The sequence below is a fragment of the Onychostruthus taczanowskii genome, unplaced genomic scaffold, assembly GCF_017590055.1.
Source record: "Onychostruthus taczanowskii isolate IOZ18803 unplaced genomic scaffold, ASM1759005v1 scaffold1, whole genome shotgun sequence".
Taxonomy (NCBI): domain Eukaryota; kingdom Metazoa; phylum Chordata; class Aves; order Passeriformes; family Passeridae; genus Onychostruthus; species Onychostruthus taczanowskii.
In genome coordinates, this window is record NW_024496525.1 from 30524589 (window position 1) to 30544618 (window position 20030).

At 44.5% G+C, this 20030-nt stretch overlaps 1 protein-coding gene across 2 annotated transcripts in view; it reads left to right on the forward strand.

The window, feature by feature from the left end:
• The window catches only part of RCOR1 (REST corepressor 1), an 83026-nt gene that overhangs the window by 48620 nt on the left and 14376 nt on the right, over positions 1 to 20030 (forward strand). For both annotated transcript variants that reach the window (XM_041396362.1, XM_041396371.1), the window contains 3 exons: positions 10685 to 10737; positions 14737 to 14898; positions 17425 to 17543. In XM_041396362.1, coding sequence (XP_041252296.1) covers positions 10685 to 10737; positions 14737 to 14898; positions 17425 to 17543 — 334 coding nt within the window. The remainder of the gene's footprint in view (positions 1 to 10684; positions 10738 to 14736; positions 14899 to 17424; positions 17544 to 20030) is intronic.

The following is a 20030-nucleotide window of genomic DNA, read 5'->3' on the forward strand; positions in this document are numbered from 1 at the left end:
AGGAATGCAATTTTTAGTTTTAACTAAGGCAACTTTTGGTGCTTATAGTAGTGTATTATGAATAACGACAAGAAGATAACCAGCATTCAGAGGCTATGGATGTAACCCTGCAATGGCTGAGTTACCTCAAACTTAGCTGCAGTTTCCCCTTTGTTTGTCATCTGCTGTGCTAGTTGCTGTTGCAGCTCTCTCTGTGTGGAAATCTCAGAGCAGTTCTTTCATCATTATTGCTGCAGGTTGATATATCTGCATCCTGAATGCATATTTAAATTAAGATGAATTTTTAACCCTTTCACAGTAGTGGAGTCAGGAAATCAATTTAGTTTGAAAGAACTAGGGTACATACAAAGGTACACTGAATTGTGTTGTTGTGGTTAGTTTTGTTGTTTGGTTTGGTTTTGTTTTTTTTTCCCTAAGCCCACAAACCAAAGAAAAGCCTGAAGAAGACAGTGTTTTGGAAACTATCCAGGAAAAGGATGTCTTATCTAAGGTAGCTGTGTTTTCCTGGAGGAATTGTTGCTGCTGTGCTGGGAGGGGGGAGGCAGTCACCAGTTTCTTCATGTGCCTTGTTCTCTCCTGCCACCTGTTAGTTCTTCTTTTCCCTGCAGCGTGATCCAGGCCTTCTCCAAACGTGTCAAGCTGACCCACTTTGAAATGCCGGCTGCTGCTACTCTGGGATCCAGCCGGTGCTGGCTCGGAGGAAGCTTTTTTCCTAAGAGAACTTTAGACAGGATGACGTGGATGTAATGGAGTGATGATGGCTGTGTTAAGAGTTACCTGGCACTGAGCCTTGATCTGAAATTCGTTTGGGAGCAGCCTTAGCCAGCCTGATTGGCGCTGTGTGAGTTGTAGGACCAGTGTGACGAGAACCAGGAGGCTGCAGCTGCTTTGCTGCTTGGCCCAGCCCTGGGACGGGCTCAGTGTGCTCCAGCCCTGCTGGGAATGGCAGGCTTGGGGCATTTCAGAAGACTAGCTTGTTTTTTCTGGTCCCTTATGGTACCTTTGAGCAAAAAATAGGAAGGGTCAGGGAACTGAGGGTGACTTTCTATGTTGGCTTTTTTTTAAAAATTTTTTCCTTAGAGCAAAGTTAGTCAGCAAGTATATGTTTATAGGTATGTGATGGAAGCTGTGCACAGGCAGGGAGGAGCTCTCGTGGGAGATGTTTTCATGGAGGAATGCTTGAGGAGGTCATATCCCTGACAGCTTGCTATGATGAGTTCATGTGTTGCCAAGTGTGACCTTTACAGACCTGCTAGTGCAGGAGGCAAAGCAGCTTGGCTTCCTCCAGAACATGTGCCAGAGCTTCCCTCATCGTTATGTGTTTGCGGTGGCATCATTTGCTCTAATTAGGAACCACTCCTACTACTTAATTTTCCTGTACTCTTACTTTTGCACTCTACCTTAAGTTACTTCCCTGTTCATGTGCTTCTTGTGCAGGTTCAAATTGTGGTAGGGTTGTAGTGAATTTTCTAGCACTGCAAGCATTAGTGGTAATATGTATACATAATAACTTCTCAGTAAGGACTGGGTGTCTGACTCCTGACTAAAACCATGGTAACCCAACACTGATATTCCAGGGTCTATTTAGTAACATTGATTTATCATAGGCTTTTCCACAGAGTGTCTTAGGGTCAGCCTTGAGGGCTGAGAGCCTGCATGTAATCCAAGTTTCAGCATGTGCTGTATGAAACTGTAACTTGATTTTTTTCTAAATCGATTTAATTTGGCAGTATTTTAATACCTTAATATATGACAACATAACACTACTGCTTTGGTTTAGAGGCTACTCTAAGGATGATGTCATTCAAGGTCTGGCTGTGGAACCTTGCTGGCTTTCTGCATGGACTTCTTAGAGAGGTCAGACACAGCTACACAGCTTTGCACCACTTCTGCTTCTAAGCCTATAGGAAGTAGAGAAATGCAAGAATGGATGCACTGAATGTCCGTGTCTCCCAAAGGCTGACCTGTCTGTAGTGCGGTGATCCACATCTGCTGAGGGCAGCAACTGTGTGACTCAGACTTGTCTCCTTCCTCTTGCTCACTGCTGGCTTGCCTGATGCTTCCTTTCTGCCCAAGTGGCATCCCTCAAGGAGATAGCCATGGGACAAATTGATAATTTCTTTTGCTTTTGTGTCCAATATAAAGGGAGTCAGTGTGGTTTCTCCTTTCTTGTCACAGGCCTTATTATCAGTAACAATAATAATGAGCTGTAATTTAACCTGATGGCTATTCTGCCCCTGCATACCCCTTGTGCATGTTCCCTCATGCTGCACAAAGACCCTGTGTAGTGGGGAAGTGGAGTTACACATGCTGTTTAGGAAGCTGTGTAGTGGGGAAGTGGAGTTACACATGCTGTTTAGGAAGCTCTGATGCAGGACTTTCATTAGTCTGCATTCCTACAACAGCAGAGAATATAATAGTTCTGGTTTTTAGGAGCTTTCAACATCTCTTTGAAGTCAGAAAATGGACCTTGTGGAAGGTTTTACCCTCTTTAGAGTGTTTTCAGTCTGGATATTCCTTGGTGGCTTCTGAAGCTGGTTGGCAGCAGGTTACTCAATGAAGCTCTATAGTATTCCTGCTGACTGTTTTGCAGACCAAGAATTTCAATGTATAAAGCATGGTGTGGATGAAGAGCTGAGAATGTTCCTAGGCAGGGTACTGAAGCCTTTATGGGATTGCTAGTAACCTGACTCTGGGGTCTCCCATAGTGATTCTGTCATTAGTGTGTGTCAAATTGGTGTGGTGTTTGTTGGGTTTTTTGTTTGTTTATTTTTCAAATTAGCAAATCTGGCTTTTTGGAAAGCATTCACTGGATCAGGCATTCTCAAGGAGTGAGCATGATAATTGCTACACAAAAATCTGTGCAAAAGAGATTCTTCTAAGCCAAGTTAGAATCCCCTGCACTGACCAATATGATTATTACTTTTTTTAATAATCTGCCTCTTGCCACAACTGTATTGATAATGCTCAAGTTGCTACTTGAGTTGCTTGGGTGTGTTGCCTGTAGTTGAAGTGTATAATCCTAGGCTGTGACCTCCCAGTAGAGTGAACTCAAGCCAAAGTTTGACAGCAGAATAAATCTGGCTTTAGGTCTTCTTGGACTGAATTGAGAGCATAGTACTGAATAATGCAAAGAGCTATTCTGCCATAGACTCACTTTGTTATTTAGGTGTTTTCTGTATGCATTTATCCTGTCTGTAACTTGTCTTTCTGTCATGGAAGGTTGCACATGGGACTGAAAGTTTTCTCCCTGCCAGAAGCTAATGTGTGCTGGGTTTCTGTTCTCAGATGGTTTTAAACCCAATATCAATTGCTCTGATCATTACATTTAATACAGTCCAGTGTCTGTGTCTGATTTAGGATCAGGCTTGCAGTGCTAAATGATAGCCATGCTCTGATATGGTCATATGGTCACAGTTTAGGTCCCATGGTTATCTCATTTGGCTCTTCCTGTTCTGTGCTAGGTCCCAAAGACAATTATTTCCTCTTTGTTACTACTCTGTCAGATCGCTGTAATCTTTTTCTGTAGCACATCTGGCAACATCTGGGCTTGTGGTACCCAGGGCTCTGTAGATATTTAAACCTGTGCCATCCTTCCAGTAAATTGGTGTTGAGTTTGCTATGGCAAACGATGCTATGAGCAACTAATTTGCTGTGGTAGAGCAAATTTCTGATTGTAGGTTGAATGTGATGGATGTATAAGAAGCAGTCTTTCTTCCCAGAGGATCCTCTGTGCATGTCCTTACCATGGGCATCCACATGGCCTTTCTGAAGGAGTACAGCAGCAGCAGACAGCATCACCCATCTGGCTTTCCTTCTGGCAGTCCTCATTAACACACTGCCCTGTGTACATGCAGTCTGTTGAGACTTTCCATGGTGTGATGGTGTCAGCAGAGGGTGCAACTTCAGGAAAGAACATCCATTGGTAAAGGCTTTAAAAGTTACATGTGTACTAACAAAAGACCTTTCCTGCTAAAGAGTTTAATATAGTTTTGGCAAGCCACAAAAATTATGCAAATTAGCCAGTATACAGTGTCTGTAGTACAGCTTTCTAGCTGGTGTAGCAAAATCTAAAGGCAGATGAGTGGTGTCTTTATCCATCGCTGAGGTTTCAACTTTGAACCCGTCCTTAGGTACAGGCCATGCAAAGAGGAGTATTAAAAATAATAAAAAAGGAGGTAGGAAATACAGTGTTTCTTTTTAGTTTATTAGTGTGCACTGCTTGGGAACTGATTGCCTTTGTGTGACAAAGGAAACTCTCGGTAGGTATTAGGGTTTTTAAAGAGATACATCTCCCAGCAGTGGGGCACTCCATTTTATTCCTTGATCTATTCTCTCTCAGGCTGCAGTTTCTGTGCTCCAGGTGTGGTTCTGTGATCAGCTTTTTTTCTTACCAGTGCAAGTTTTACGTAGACCTGTTCCTACCTGCCTGCTCATCCCTGCCACTGTGCTGTGCTGGGGCAAGGAATGAGTCTCACTTTCGGCTTGAGCCAATTTCATTCCTTGCTAAAAACTAGGAGGGCTCATCTCTTCTCAGGCTTGTGCAACCTCCCAATAAAAGGGATTTTTATATGGTACACAACCATGTAAAACTTCTATGAGTAGCTTTCAGCTTTAGTGGTGGTGGGTGCCCTGAGTGGCTCCAGAGGTGATACAGGGGCAGCCTGTGTGGGTAAGGCTGGTGACAGGACAGTCCAGGACTGCCCCTCCTGGGAGGTCAGAGCATCTCCATACTGCCAGCCACCCCTCAGTGCTTGTATGCCTTTGACTGCATGCTTGGGTGAGGAGGCTGAAGGGCTGGGAAAGAGCTTTTGGGTGGCACAGTTTGCCAGTCTGGTTCCCTGGGATTCCAGGCAGGTGCTTGTGCTCACAAGTGGAAAGAGGTGGATGGAGGATAGGGGTGCTTAGTCTGGTCCTGCTGCCATGGGAGACTTCTAATGCACTGGCACCCTGTGGTCCTTGGTACATGGACAAGAGATGATATACAAGTAAAATCTGAGCAACAGGGGGTAAGTGGGTGGGAGGTTGATAGATACTGTGGAGTCCCGTGACTCAAGTTACCGTGCCCTGCTGTAGCATATTTTCTCTTGATCCTATTCAAGTAATCTTCTCCAGGTAAGGGGTAAGTTATCCTTTGCTTTGCAGTTGCATCCAGGCTTTATCCTCACCTGCTGCAGATGCAGTGGAGTTGAAGCCCAAATCCTCTTGTGCCTTCAGTTGCGTGAAGAGGTTTTTAAGTAGCCTTTGTGTCTGTGTAACTAGCACTCTCTGTTCCTAGAAACGGTGTTAAAGGAGGCTGTGTGCCTGCCCAGGTGGGTCAGCACAGGACACAAAACACCTCCGTGCTCTGTCTCCCTCTCTTCTCCTGCCTGTTACATCACATCTTACCAAGAAGAGGAAATAGCTTTTCCAAGGCATAAGAACCTTCTGAATAGAAACATAGAATAATTAAGGTTAGAACGACCTCTAAGATCAGGTGGGCTTTAGTTTCACTGAAGAGATTTTTCTCAGGATCTTTGCCTGCTTCCCTGCTTCCAGGTGCAGCTGACTTTAGGGAGACAATTGAGCAGGCTGGTGTGCTTTTGGCAGCTTTCTCTCCCGAGCTGGGACCACGAGGTGGCAGGAGTGCTCCACCGGTGCCACCAGGGCAGCGGGACGGCAATGCAGCTGCTCCTTTTTATTGTAGGCGAGGCGAAAACTGTGCTCGGTTGTTTGCGTACCGTCATAATTGTGTTTTGGAATTCGGAAAAGTTTCACGTGTTTACATGTCCTTATTTTCTTTATATAGTGTAGATTTATTTTGGGTCTTGACTCTCTCTTGTTTTTTTCTTTTCTTTCATTTTTTTTTTTCCTATTCTCAGAGGAGATGGAGGGGAGGGAAAGATGTATAGCAACATCCAGAATTCCTTGCAGGTTCCAGCATTGATCAAAGCCTGTGAAGCACATTACTGAGACTGCAAAGGATGCTGCTTTTGTCCTCATTTCACCCTGTTCTGCCAGTGTATTGCATCACGTAATATGCAAAGTGTTCAGAGCTCCTGCAGTACCCTAGTAATAGGGGTGAACTGAGGTTGCAGCAACAGCTCTACCTCTGCATTCCTGTTGCTTTCTATAGGCTTCAGCACACTCACTCATGCTGCAAACCTGCCTTAGGGTCATTGAGTCTGCTGAGCACCATGTGATTCTTGTGGGGTCATTGACAAGCAGTTTGGGTGGAAGGGAGAAATCCTCCAGAAGGACCCACTCGGAGAGATTGAAATGTGATCAAACGGTGATGAGGGGAGTCGTTCTTTTCAGGCATTTCTCTTTTCACAGTTCTCCTGCCCTTCTAAAATAAATGCTCATGTTTTACGTCTCAATTCACTGTTCAAGGATGTGGGACTGAAAATCAGCAATGCAGTTGTTTGCTCATTTTCCTCCTTCCCTGTGTCAGCCAAGAGGTTCCTCTTTCTTTTGCCTCTTGGTGAGGAATTTTTGCAGGAGGGTGAGTTAGCAAAAGGCAAGTCTTTATGAGAAAGCTGGCTGGGAACAAGAACACAAAATTCAGGGGTTTAAGGGGTATCATTTTGGTCAAACTGCCCTCTCTAGAGGGCAGGGGGGTGGAAACATCTTTCCTTTGCCACTCCCTTCCATTTCCCTTACCTCTTTGGCTGTCTTAGGGCTACACCCAGGGTCCTTCAGTCATCGTTTATTCAGGAGATGTCTTTTAGCATTTGAGCACTCTGTGCCCCTCTTTGCTGGTGACAGTGTGTATGTGAGGCTCTATTCCCCTTGCATCCCTGACTTTTGTGCTACTCCTGCTTTCCTGAGCATGACTGACTGTAGGAAGGGGCTCTTTGGGCCAATGCTCACTCCATTTTGGGTGTGGGTGGACAGAGTGATCCTGCTCACCCCAACACATCTAAAATGCACATAAGAGAAGAAATGTAGCCAAATAGGTGAAGAAATACAATATGGTTCTCTCCTCTGTCCCTCCCCCCATCTGGTTTCTAGTAGCAACAAGAACCTTCACAGGAGCAATGCATCTTCTGTCACACAACTGTCTCTATTCAAGTTTCATTGTATTTTTGGCCTGGTCTTTGTTGAAATACCTTTCTGGTGTAGGGAAATGAGTTGGATGTGTGGTGAGGATACTCTTACCTACCCTGTTCAGGAAAAAGTTATGCTGGTAGGAAGAGTGCTTGGTGGTGTATTTTATGCTGGGGGAAATGAGCTGGGATTTTCCTGCTGCTCTTGCTTGTTCTCTTCTGAAAAGCATCTCCGAGCTGTGCTGGCAATCTGTCTCTTCTGGTGTAAGCAGGGCTCTGCCTCAGGCTCCTCTGGCTCTGGGCTGTGATGTCTAAACAGATTGCTGGGTTACACACTGAGCGTGACTGAACGCCACTGAAACGCGGCGAGCAGAATTTCACATGCCCGCTGCCGAGCGCTCGCTAGAGGTGCGGGGGGAAGGCAGAGATGGAACAGGACACTTCTTTATCTGGTGTGGCATGTAAAGCATTGAGCTTGTGACAATTCCAGGCTCTGCTGGTATGGGAGACTAAAGGGATCCGTGACTCAGCTGGTGCCATGCTCTTCCTTGCTAACTTCATATGGAGGGGGAAGGTAAAGAAAGAGCAATCGGAAGGATTGCTCAAGGGACTGTCATTCCTCTCGGGTGCAAGCATCAAAGCAAGTGAGCTCACAGTTAGCCAAGAAATGACAAGCAGGAGGGGCTAGTCTGGCAGTAAGCAGGCAGGAAACAAGCCAAGAGGAGAGCACGGTGGAGTACTCCTTGTCTGTCCTTCACCCACAAATGTTCTTTTAGTGTGTAGGAGTACTACTGCTATGTGCTCGTGGTCAGTTTACTGCCTTATTGCCTTTTTCTTATTCTTTTCTCTTTCTCCACTGTAACAATGAGATATAATACTGAGGTGTTACAGAACCTACTGTGACAGTAAAAACATCTTTTCCTGAAAGCTTACTTCCATGTTGTCTAGTCACTCGTAATCTACTGTTTGGCTCAGTGGTGTATTGCCTTGTTGGAAGAGAAATCCTACTGATACGTGGAGACCTTGCTAATATTATTGCTTAGTTAGGAGAGAAAATGCTGTAATGATTTTTTGGGGAGCAAGTACGTTTTCATTACTTAACAACGTCAGGCATAAGAAAGATAATATGCTGGAAAGGACAAGGACCTCATCTCTTCTCTGTATATATTAAAGGATAAGATGCTGAAATCAAATAAGGAGCTGTAGATCTTTCCATGGTGAAAGCAGGGTAGTTAATGCAGTAGTACTTAGCATTCAGGAGCTTAATTCAGCCTTGGACTTGAGAGAATTCGGCTCCTTTCCCTCCTCCTTCCTTAACGTCCTCCTTAGACAAAATATATAACACTGCATGGGCAATACCGGTTTTTTAAGGAAGCAGAGGGCATTTAGCTGAACTACAGGGAAATGCTGCATGTAGGGTTTCCTGGCAGCTGTTGTCCTTGATGTGGTTTTGTAACTCTGGAAGCACCTGAAGTTGCTGTTCTGCCCCTATCCTACCGAGGTTCCCTGCCCCATTGGGCGTGTGGAGGGAAGGGATGGTGTGTATGAGGCAGTTCCCTTCTCTGTCCCTGTTTACCCTATATGTCTCTTCTGGATCATGTTCTCGGCTTGTGATGTGGTTTTGCAAGTTGGTTTTTTTTTTTTTCCTGTGGTGAAGCTGATTTTCAGGGCTCATACTAGGCATTGGTAGCCCTCAGGATGTTCTATTAGGCAATGCAGCAAATTCAGCCTAGGAAGTTGGTCATTGTCCCAAGCACCTCCACTGCCTTTATGTTTCTCTTGTGCAAGAAAAGGTTGTTTGCAAGAAGGGATGGTTTTCATCCCAGTTCAGCATGGTTCTTAGAAATAATTTGTCAACTTAGAGAGACAGATGTGTTTGTGTTGTAGCAGTGCAAATGAATGGTTGTGGCTAGACCTTCTTCCACCAGGCTAATAAAACTTTTACTGAACGGATCTAGAACATGGAGCAATGAACAGGTTTGTCAGCCTGTTGGGAGTTGCCATGGTGTGCAGGTGGGAGCATGGAAGGACAAGAACCTCATGGAATGTCCTTGCTAATGTGCCTGTGTTTACAGCATGCTCTTCTCCTGCCACAACATATGGCTGTATTAATATTCTCATGTACTTTTGCAGGGCACTTAACAAGTCCCTCTTTTCCAACACCATTTTGTGAAAATTAACACAGAGTTTTTGTACTTTTCAGATGAAGGTCTGTGATTTCTACCACATGTCATATTGGCTAAAGATGGGATGTCTACTTTAAGTACCTAGATCTCAATTTTTATTAATGACAAGTTGAAAATAAGAGGCTGGTGCTCTCCTGCTGTGTGTTTTCTGATTTATCCTTTCTGTTTTCCCAGTACCTTTTGAGCTTATAGCTTAGTTTAAGAGGCTGAAGGAATAATTGAGGACTGTCCCAGCTTGACGGAAGAGCTTTTAAAGAACACTATGCTATTCCATAAGAGTGTTCATAAAGGTAGAAAATAGGCAAGAAGCACATTTGAGAGCTGAAGTTAATCATGGGGTCCAGACTGTGGGAAATGTGGCTTCCTTAGCTGCAGAGTGCACAGAACCATTTCCTTGCTGTGCATGCTCTCTGTGAGTCTGGTGCCCAGCACTGTAACTTGCTTTCATTCCTCCCTGGGTATCTGTAGAAAAAGAAGGGGGAATGATTTTTGAGTTCATTGCTATGTGACTCATTGTGAAGTCTAATTTTTGTACAAGGATGAAAACTTTGGCTGTGTGTATCAGTTTTATGTGAGGGTACTACTAGCAAGTTGTTGGGGATTGTACAGGCAACCAGTGCTTCTGGCATCTTCCACTCCTCTAGATGAAGCAGGAGTCTCACCTTTTAGATTAATTTTTTTTGTTTTCAAGGGTGTTACTTTCATTACAGTGTGGTTAATAATGATCAGACACAAGGGCACAGACTTCACAACACCACCACTGCTACTAACTTTGATCTGTTCCTCTCAAATAGGTGCTGTTGGACATAATGTGGGCTCATTCACTCTGAGTGAGAGACATTTGGGTTTAGTCCCATCTATACAAAATATAACTTCTCAGTGCACATTCACATTGTAAAGGTTAGAAGCTCATGGGTCATGGTGATACAAGAGTGTGGGGGTTTGGTCCAAGATAAAAATTGCTGAGACCTAAGAGTTGAAAAATTTGACAAGGTATCTGCAGTGGTTGTGCAGCACTAGGATTCTGGCAGTATTAAGGTATGGATTGTGTCTGGGGATGTTTTTCCTTAAGAAAACAACTACTCTGGGGCTATGAAAAAAATCACCACCAACCAACCAATAAAGAAAGCCCACCACAAAATGAACACACACCCCAAAAAGCAGCTGACAGAGTCATGTCTACAGTTTTGATGAACAAGTTCTGAAACACTGTAGGCTGTGTTTCAGAAGTACTGGAACTGGATTGGCTATCATGGACCATTTAGGCTTAAGGAAAATACATAGTTTGTCTGGTGGCTTGTTTTTCTTACATTTCCTTCTGTTCCTGGATTGTTGGAAACCGTAGCTGTTCATGAGAGTTCTCTGTGGAGGGCTGAAGTCAGAGCTGCAGATCTGGGTTTAGACTGGGAAAGGGAAGGGGAGATGAGATCATGATATGAAATGCACTTACACCTTCTCTTTGTTTTTCAGTGGACGAATATATTGCCATTGCTAAAGAGAAGCATGGATACAATATGGAGCAGGTAACAACCCATACTATATTTTAAAATCTTTTTCAGCAAGTATTCAGGCATGAGTTTAAGTGATGCCTAGAACGACTTCTTTCTTTCTGTACCTTCTATGTTTTCTACTCTACGACTTGTCCCAAAACCAACTGTTCTTAACAGTAGCCTGTATCCTGTGTATACAGAATTTACTCCTAGTTTTACATCAAGAGTCAAAAGAAGAAAAACAAAACCATCATAATTTCTAATGGAGTCTGGCCATGAGTATTATGCTTCCTCTGGTGACTGCTTCTTGAGCACTTTGAGAACCCCTAAACAATGTTAAAAAGATTGGCTTATCTTTGGATGGCTGCCTGATTGCACTGCAGTTTCCAGCTGACTGCTCCATCTCTGCTTCATGGATGTTTTGCCAGTTATTAATGAGCTATTGAACCATCATGTGCTTTTCTGAGGCAAACTGATACCCACAGTTATTTACCTTAAAAGTGTGCTGCAAATCATTTTGCATTTCACAGATGAGCACCTTGGCTGTCAGTGCAGTAAACAGGGGAGGACTTTGCCAGTGGCCACTGACCCCTATCCAGTACCTGTAACCTAGGGATGGAAATCCTGGTCTGAGGAACAGACCTCTCCTTTTTATTCCCTGTGGTCTAGGATTGTGTACTAATCTTTCCTGTGTTAACTGACAATGATTTCAAAACTTGCTGGGGAGATGAGTAGATCTGTGCCTGGGAAACTTTTCTGAATTCTGTGGAGTTTCCTCATGCACTCATAGTTGCTCGGAAAGAGAAGGCAGGGAATGTCATGACTGAGTGTATTGGCAAATCACATACTGTCTCTACAAGTACAAAACCATTAAAGTTTATGAAATTGTTCAGACAGAGGCTGTGAGCATAGAAACAGATGTTGGGATGGGAAAGGGCTTCTATGTAAATGATTCTGCATCATCCTTGAGTCGGACTTTCAGTGGTTGATACTCATGCTCAAAAAGACTTCTTGCTGAACAAGAACACCGAAGTTGAGATAGCCAGCAAAATTTCTGGCAAAACTAGGAATGGTCAGGCTTGATAATTGTAGTTTCGAAGAGCAGAAAACAGCAATAAAATGAACGTGAAGGCATCAAAAGGTTGTGAGCTTAAAATGAAAATAAAGATGGTAACTCTCTTCAGCTGATATTAGTATACCCTAATATTGATTATTGTGGATAACATTTCGAGAGAGATGGTCTTGGAATAGTAGAAATGGGTTTCATTATTTTAGTGGAGAAGTATTGTTTGGAAAGTAAAGACTGATAGAGAAGACTGATGACAGTGAAGCTTGTGATTTAAAAAAAGAAAAAAACACTGAATTCCTGTGATTTGAAAAACTTAAATTTAGCTAACAGAGATTTGCATTAATTTTAATGTTGAAAATATAGACCTCCCACTCATTCCTTTGAGTCTTTTTCTCCATTTTTCTCTCTCCCTCTGTGTAAAGCAGTTGCATGACTTGCCACAACAGAGCGTAAAGTGACTGAGCAGCTTGTAAAAGTGTCCCTGCTCCTAAAAATTCTCATTCCTTCTGTAGCACTCTCACATAATACTTAGGAGTTAAACATGTTTGCCACGTCCTTTGGGATTTCCTAGAGAGCTGTGCTAGGCATTTTCACGAAATAACTGGAGAGGATCTAGCTTGTGTTGCTCTGGAAGGAACACATTCATTTTGTATTATAGGGACGAGTGTCAAGGCTTTCAAATCAGGATGATTATTTGTGTCACCAAGGGAAACTGTCTTCAGCAGGTATCATCAGAATTGCTGTTGGCTGGGTAACTGGACAAGCTGATACAGACTCTCTGGAAGCCAGTAAAAGCTCACTTTAGCAATTGGCCACTGTCTCTGGGCTTTGCTGGCCAAGGCAGCTCTCTCCCATACGTGCGTTCCCCTGACGGCCGGACACTGCTCCTCTGTCCAGGTGGCTTAGCTAACAGTCATCATACAGAGATTGCCTTTTTTCCACCTGTGCCCACTGCCCAAAACATCCCTTTAAAGGCTGAGATGTGCCAGTCTGCTGAAGGGGATGGGAGCTGCTGGCAGGGTGCTGGGGCGTGTGCCGGCTGGTGCTGCTCTGCCCAGCAGAGTTCCTGTCCAGCTGCCTGATCCGTGCCGGCCCGGCTCCCATCCCTGTCCTTTCACTCCCCTTGCCCATGGCTCAGTGCCCTGCTGTTGGCTCTGCTGCTGTTGGATCATGGCTGGAGGCTCAGGACTGTGCTGCTGGGAGTCCCTGCAGCCTGGCCAGCCCCAGGGCAGGCAAAGGGTGGGCTCCCCACAGGCCACTCTGGCAGGGCAGAGCTCAGCTGGTGCTGCAGACAGCTGTGGGGTTTTGTGCTGTGCTGTAGTAATCACAGACTTTTAGAAGCACCACAGTTAGTCTCTCTGTGACCAGGCCTTTCTTGCCAGCCTTTGTCACACACCCTGGGACAAAGGGCCTGTGCTCACCTGTGTATGAGTGCAAAGTTCTTCCAGGGGCTGCACAGGTGGAATATGAATACTGATCTCTTCTTAAGCCTATAAGGAAAATCTTTTTTGTTTACCCCTTGCTTTATATTAGCAGCTCTTCCCTCAGTCTTTACTAACACCTCAGTGCTATTTAATGCTACTCTGCCCTCCCAAAATGTCTCGCTCCTTGTTTATCCCTTGCTTCATCATAGGGATGTCAGGTAGATGTCGTATTTGTAGCTGAATGAGATTGTCAGGGGAGAGAAAACTCAGTCCTTCATGATTGCAATATGGTTTCTTTGACCTATCCTTGCCAAAACAGCTTGGCTTCTGTGGCATCTCGAGTGACTGTGCTGCAACTGAGATTACTACTTGTTCTGCATGGTGGCAGAAGGGAGGAGAAGGTGTCCAGGCAGCACTGAGAGCCCAGTAGAATCTGGGCAAGATCTTGGATAACACTAACATTTATATGCATGCTCTCTGCAGAATCTCGGGGGTGTGAGATCCCATAAAGGAACTACTTTTTTGCATAGCAAAGTAATGGGGAAACCCCAGTTTTGGAGGGATTTTGTAATGCTGGGCAGCCAAGGTGAAACTACTAGATGAGGGTAACTGTGGCTGTGAAACTTGAGCTGAGTTTGCATATGTTGAGCAGGTTACTCTTACATTTTACTCAGCATGTTAGGGATTGTTTTCACTTCTCAGCAATTGTGAAAGGCTGTTTTTTAGCTCTGCAGAGTCAGACCTTCCCAAAATGACTTGTAGTGGTTGCTGGCATGCCAGGTAGTGTTGTGTCATAGCACACAGGGGCTGTGGAGCCCTGGGAGAGGGGGGCTGCGCACGAGTGTCTCAGAGATGGCAGAAGGGGAAGGGTTTGCAGCACAGGCACTTTGTCTTTGGAACTGAGAACCAGAGACTGCAGCAGCAAAATGAGGTCTCTCTCAAGGGAACAAAAGAGCAGCCCCCAGAATGTGTGAGATTTATTCCTCCTTTGGGCCAGGAGCTTTTTAGCAGCAAGTCAAGGTGGTGCATGTTCTCTGCCTTTCCTTCTTCCAGTTCTTGTTTCATTCTCTTCTCTTTTCTGTTCCCCCTCAGAAAGAACCCTGTAAACAATTATTAAAAACCCCCAGTCAATGAAACCATCCTTCTAATTGCCAGGAAATGGAGTCTGGCACTGGAAAGAAGCTGCCTTTTGTCCAGTCTTCTTTAGGTAGACTTCCCAAGCCTTTGCTCAACTTATCTGTGCATACCATGATCCGTAAAGCTGAAGTAATTTCTTAAGTTTTTTCTCCCACCTTTCTGTTGCTAATCTTTTATTACATGATGACCTTTGTGGTTTTGATAAACTTCGGGCTGTTCTTCACAGCCTAGCTGGGGGGCAGATTCCAGGTTTCTTGCACTCAGAAAAGCATCTGATGTAGCTGAGAATTAAAATTATGTCTAATGTGTTGGCCGAGAAAAATGTCGTAGCTCTCCCTTTCCATTTTCCAGTGATGTTTCTTTTGATTACAATTGTCACCTTGGTGTCTGTGTTATTTCTAGGCTCTTGGGATGCTGTTTTGGCACAAGCACAACATCGAGAAGTCTTTGGCAGATCTGCCAAACTTTACTCCATTCCCAGATGAGTGGACAGTGGAAGACAAGGTCTTGTTTGAACAGGCCTTCAGTTTCCATGGGAAAACCTTTCACAGGATCCAGCAGATGGTAAGTGTGTTGCAGGAGTGGGAAAGCAGAACAGGCTGTCATCTTCAGTGCTGTTTGTGTTGAATGTGTGTCTAATGCTCTTGAGAGAGAACAGGCCAAAGGGAATGTTAGAGGGAAAATACCACCCTGAATAGAAAGAAACAATATTATTCCCAGAGTCTCTGTAGAAGTATTTTCCTGAAGTGCTTTACTGGTTCAGGATAAACTATGACTGTGTGATTTTTTTGGTTGGAAATTACAGTTTTCAGTCCCCTGTGTGCTATGGTAGTGTTTGTCTCAGCTGGAGTTCAGGCATGGTCTGTATGCATATGCCCACACATATGCACTAAAGATCATCTCTGTGCAAAGTTGATTTCCTTACAGTCTGATTTTTAGGAATTAATTGTATGGAATGTTAAAGTCTGTGCTTAATGTGATTTGGGACTCTCAGCAGATGCTGTGTTGGAGGTTCATACATCCTTGCAAGCTTCAGTCCTTTGCTTTAGGTTGGTAATGATACTGTTTTAAATGTATGATTGAAAACTTCAGGGATAGGTTTGTGCCTGAAAGGGAAGTGCAAGGGAGTGTGCAGTTTTCTTTTGAAATAGAGAGAGGATGGGTTGTGAAAATTTGTATTAATTGTATCTTGAGAGTGTCTTCAAGTGGTTCATCACGTGGGTGGGAACTAGACTTGATCTTTGCTCTCCTTTGGTAAAGTAGCCTCTTGAGTGTTCCAGCAGGACCCAGTTCCACTGTTTGTGACCCTTTGAAGTGAGCCTAGGCTGTTGCAGTCTGTTCAGCCTCTTTAAAGCACATGTGACACAGGTCTGTATTGCTGATCCTGCTGAAAAGCGAAAGGTCACTTGCTGTCCAAGGATGAAGGTTCCTTTTCAAAAGGATGGCAGAAAGAGGCTTGTTTTCATCATGTCTTCCTTGATGTTCCTTGTCCTTCACTGACATTCATTTCCAAATGTTCTTGGAGTCCTAGAGTCTCCCATTCCCTTGGGTCAGGTGATGGAACTCTTGAAGAATGAAGCTGGTTTATTCCTGTGTTCTTATATAGGAGGGAAAATAGGGCAGGGGAATGTCCTGGGGAAAAGAGAACATAAAGCCCGTCCTGTTGGTTGGTTAACTGCCAAAGCAAGAAGTTCTCAATTTGGTTTATGTGCAGAAGCATGGCTTTCTGTCCCTGAGTGAAGTGCATTCCAATACAGGGATGCCAAGCTCATGCACTGTTCCCTAGGTAATGATATTTTTTTACTGTTACTCCCAGGAAAGCAATTCTGCATGAAAGGAATTAAATGGCACGAAGCTTTGTGTTTAGCAGGGGACAGGAATCAATGGCTCAGGAGCATGTTAGTTGTTAGTTTATAGATGCTGCCCCATTAGCACCCCTGCAGATTGGAACTGAGGGGAGAAATCTCCAAAGCCAGAGAATGAAAGGCAAGTTACATTATTTGCCAGAGCTGGTTCTGATGTTTTGGCACTCTTAGTACAGGTTTATAGCCAAGTGGATGTTTGTCATGAACAGCCTTGTCCCTGAGTTGGTTCTGTGGAACTCTTTAATTTCAGAGCACCAGCCTGTTGCATGGCTGTTGGCAACACAGCATTGACTTAGCACCTGTGCTTTGCCAGGTGGATATCTGCCTGTGTGCAGGTGTGGGCCAGAGTGGGAGTGCTGGTGTGATCTGTTATTAGAACCTAAAGTCAGTCTGCAGTTTGAGAACCAGGTTTGTCTCAGGTGAAGACTTAAACTGCAGTGTTTGAGTGAAAGAGATCTGGCTCTTGCTCAGAGTTTTGTTTTCCTCCCCACCTGTTCTACCCTCCAAACTGAATCAGACACATGTTTTATTCATAAGAAAAGATGGGACTTCCACCTTTTAAAAGTCCTGTGTAAGAGCATCCAGGTAGAGCACCTCAAAAGTAGAGAATTAGTCTTAATATAGTTTTATGCTTTTTGGAGGCAGACTTTTCTTTCCTAGTTACAGGGTAATGGCATTTGTGTAAGAGGGCAAAAAAAAATAAATTGTGTTTTCCTGTACCCTCAGTTCACCATACAGTAGCATTTCACCTTTTGAAAATCTCCTTTTTTGTGACCTTTGAATAGACTTTGTCATGTGAATGGTGTGAATAAACCTATTTAACCAAACATCAAAGATACGCTTGGGATGTTTGCAGTTCAGCAGTTTCTGTGATTGTTTACATGTGTCTGTGTTGGCTTTTAGGTCTGTTCTGGCTTTAAAACTGTTACCTCAATTTTGAGGCCTCATTTCAGATTTGCTCTTGCTGTGTTCCCCTATTCTGGAGGGAACCAGCTGCTTGGCTGGTGAGTGGAAGCTTGCTGAGATGCTTTTTAGAGATCTTGGTGTCCTAAATAGTAGGCACTCACCTGAAACGCTCTCCCTTTTTGTAAGGTTGCAGAACTGCCTTGCTTGAGCCTTTGAGAGAATCCAATGTCAAGAGGTCAGATGTTCCTTCCAATTGTATGTGAACTTCTGGGGATACTTTACATATAAACATATAAAAGGATACATGTTTAATTTACAGCTTCCTGACAAATCAATAGCCAGCCTGGTGAAATTTTACTACTCCTGGAAGAAGACAAGGACTAAAACTAGTGTGATGGACCGTCATGCTCGTAAACAAAAAAGGGAACGTGAGGAAAGGTAGGTTTGCAAGCAGAAAGGCCATCTATTGCACACACTGATTTCTTTAGTCTGTCCCAGAAATTCCTGTTAGCTGGTAAGAAACCAGATGTAGGATTTTCCCAAAATGTTTCCTGGTACCACACCTTTCCCCACCTCTCTTCCCTGCTGAGTTTTGCTTTGCTTAAAGCCAAAAGGCAGTTGGCAGCTAGCTGTGTTCACTCTTTTGGCACTGCAGTTCCTGGTTGCCCTCCAGTGCACTGGTTACAGTCCCACCATTCTAAAACTTTTTCTCTGGTAGTGCTTGAGGGTTGGGAAATTGAAATTAAAGCTGTTTACAATCTGATTGGCACTGTTGTCAGCAGAGCCAGAAGAGCTGATAAGCAGGACAGTAAAAGGAGTTAATGAAAGAGCTGAAATCTGCCTTTATTTCCTCCACGTGATGCTCAGCAGATGAAAATGTGCACCTGCTACAGGAAACAGGCTCCAGTGCAGGAGCCCTCTCAGCCTGTGCCTGTACACACACAGACCCTTCCTCTCCTGCCTCTTAGAGAACTGTGACCAAGAAAAGGCTGCCAGGCCAAGCTCTGTTTTCTGAGAAACATGAAGTTAAGGCTCTGATTTTGAGTGACTGAGAAGAGGGTAGCACAGGGGAACTCAGGATGAGCTCTCTGGCTGAGCTGTTCCAGGGAGTGCTGGGTGCTTTGGCATTTGGGTGAGGCTGGTGGTGTTCAGGAGGTCATTAAACACTGAGATTTAGCAAATGAGCTTGACTCATGCCTTTTCTGCAAGCTCACTCTCCTGGATACCAATGCAAGCCTTAAAGGTAGGTCAGCAGTGTAAGTATCTGAACAGTTACTGTCACTTGGTGACTTCACCTAGTTCTGGAGCTGAAAGAGCCTGAGAAATGCAGAGGTTTCAGCTGACTGTGGTAAAAACAATCACTCTGAACAGCAGCAACTCCATCTGCTTGATGCAGGTGCCTTCTCAACCTGCTCTAAAATGCAGTTAAGGCCTTTGCAAACCAGACTTGAAGTGTGCCTGCCTTTGGAAGACTTCTGACATAATTGGACAACATTCTGCAAATGCCTTTCCCCTCAGAGGGGTTGTTGCATTTCCCAGTTGGCTGTTTGCTGACTCCACTGCTTGTGAGCAGGTCTTGTTTGGGAAGTGGGAAGAAATACGTTTCTAGGGTTGAGCTGGGCTGCACCAATGACTCACTCAACCTCTCCCATCTCTCTTTTAGGTCAGCAATACTTGCTTAGCAGGCAGGGCCAGGGAGAGTACTGACAGCCAAGTTGTCCAGTATTTGGTTGGCTTTCTTTGACCTGAGTCTCTTTTTCCATTCTGTTCTTTTCTCTTCTCTGCAGAGACTGTTTTTCTCCTCCCCATCCTGGTTGTTGGGGCTTTTTGTTTGTTTAGTTTTTCAGCTTTCCTACTAAGTTATTGGGGAGGTGAAATCTTTTGTATGGAGTATGTGTTTGTCTTGTACCATGTAGTTTAAGGTCTTTTAATACTCCTCTCTCTTTTTGTTCTGTGCTCACAAATGGAATTACTGGAATTTAGAAATACACCTCTCAGTACCTGTGCCTGTTTGCTAGGAAAAGTAGCACCTCAGACCATCTGGTGAATGGGAAAGAACTGTATGGGCTGCCGTGTGCTGTAATTCTGTAACCTTTGAGGAAGGCAGCTGGATTGGAAATGCTTTACTTGATTTACATATGCAGGAAACTAAGCACCAGGCTGTCAGCTTGATTTCTGTTCTTCCTCTCCATTATGTAAAATAGTCAAACCCCTGCACCCTCAAAGGATTTGTCAGTGCAGCCATGCAGGGTGTGGAGTCCACTCTGGGTGAGTTTAGGGTGCCTGGATTTTCAGGTTGTATTGTGCCATTTGGTATTGGCAGAACTTCAGAAGTGTTCTCTGGTTATGGCAATCAGTGTCTACAACTGCAGAAGTAAGGAGGTGGGCTTCAGTTCAGCTCATGCCTAGGGCACTTGGTAGAATACAAGAGCAAACTATCAGCACAGCAAAGACTGTTGTGAGAAGGCCGAAATCTGAACCTAGGTGAGAACACAAGGAAGTTCTTCTGGAGATGGGGTTAAGAGAAGAGGCAGTCTGATGTACCTCACTCAAATACCTCTATATCCCTTTTGTGGCTAGGCAGGGAAATTCCCCAGCCCCTCAGATTGCCACTAACACAGCTCTCAGTGCATTTGGGACCAGGTTTTCAGCACCTTTTGTAAGTTGTATGTGAGGGACTTTGTGTGTGCAGCTCTGAGAGGGGATGCTTGGGAGTGGATTCCCTGGAATTGTCATTACCCAGACTAAAAGTCTTGTGAATCAGCTGGTGAGACAGGTGGCTTGGGAGAGCAGAAGTGGCTTGTACAGGTGCCTGCTCTTGTGGAGAGGGATGGCAGCCCATTCCTCCTTAGGATGTGGCTGCAGCAGGGACATGGCCATGTGAGAGCTGATGCCACAGCCAAGCTCACCAGCACGTGCTGTGCC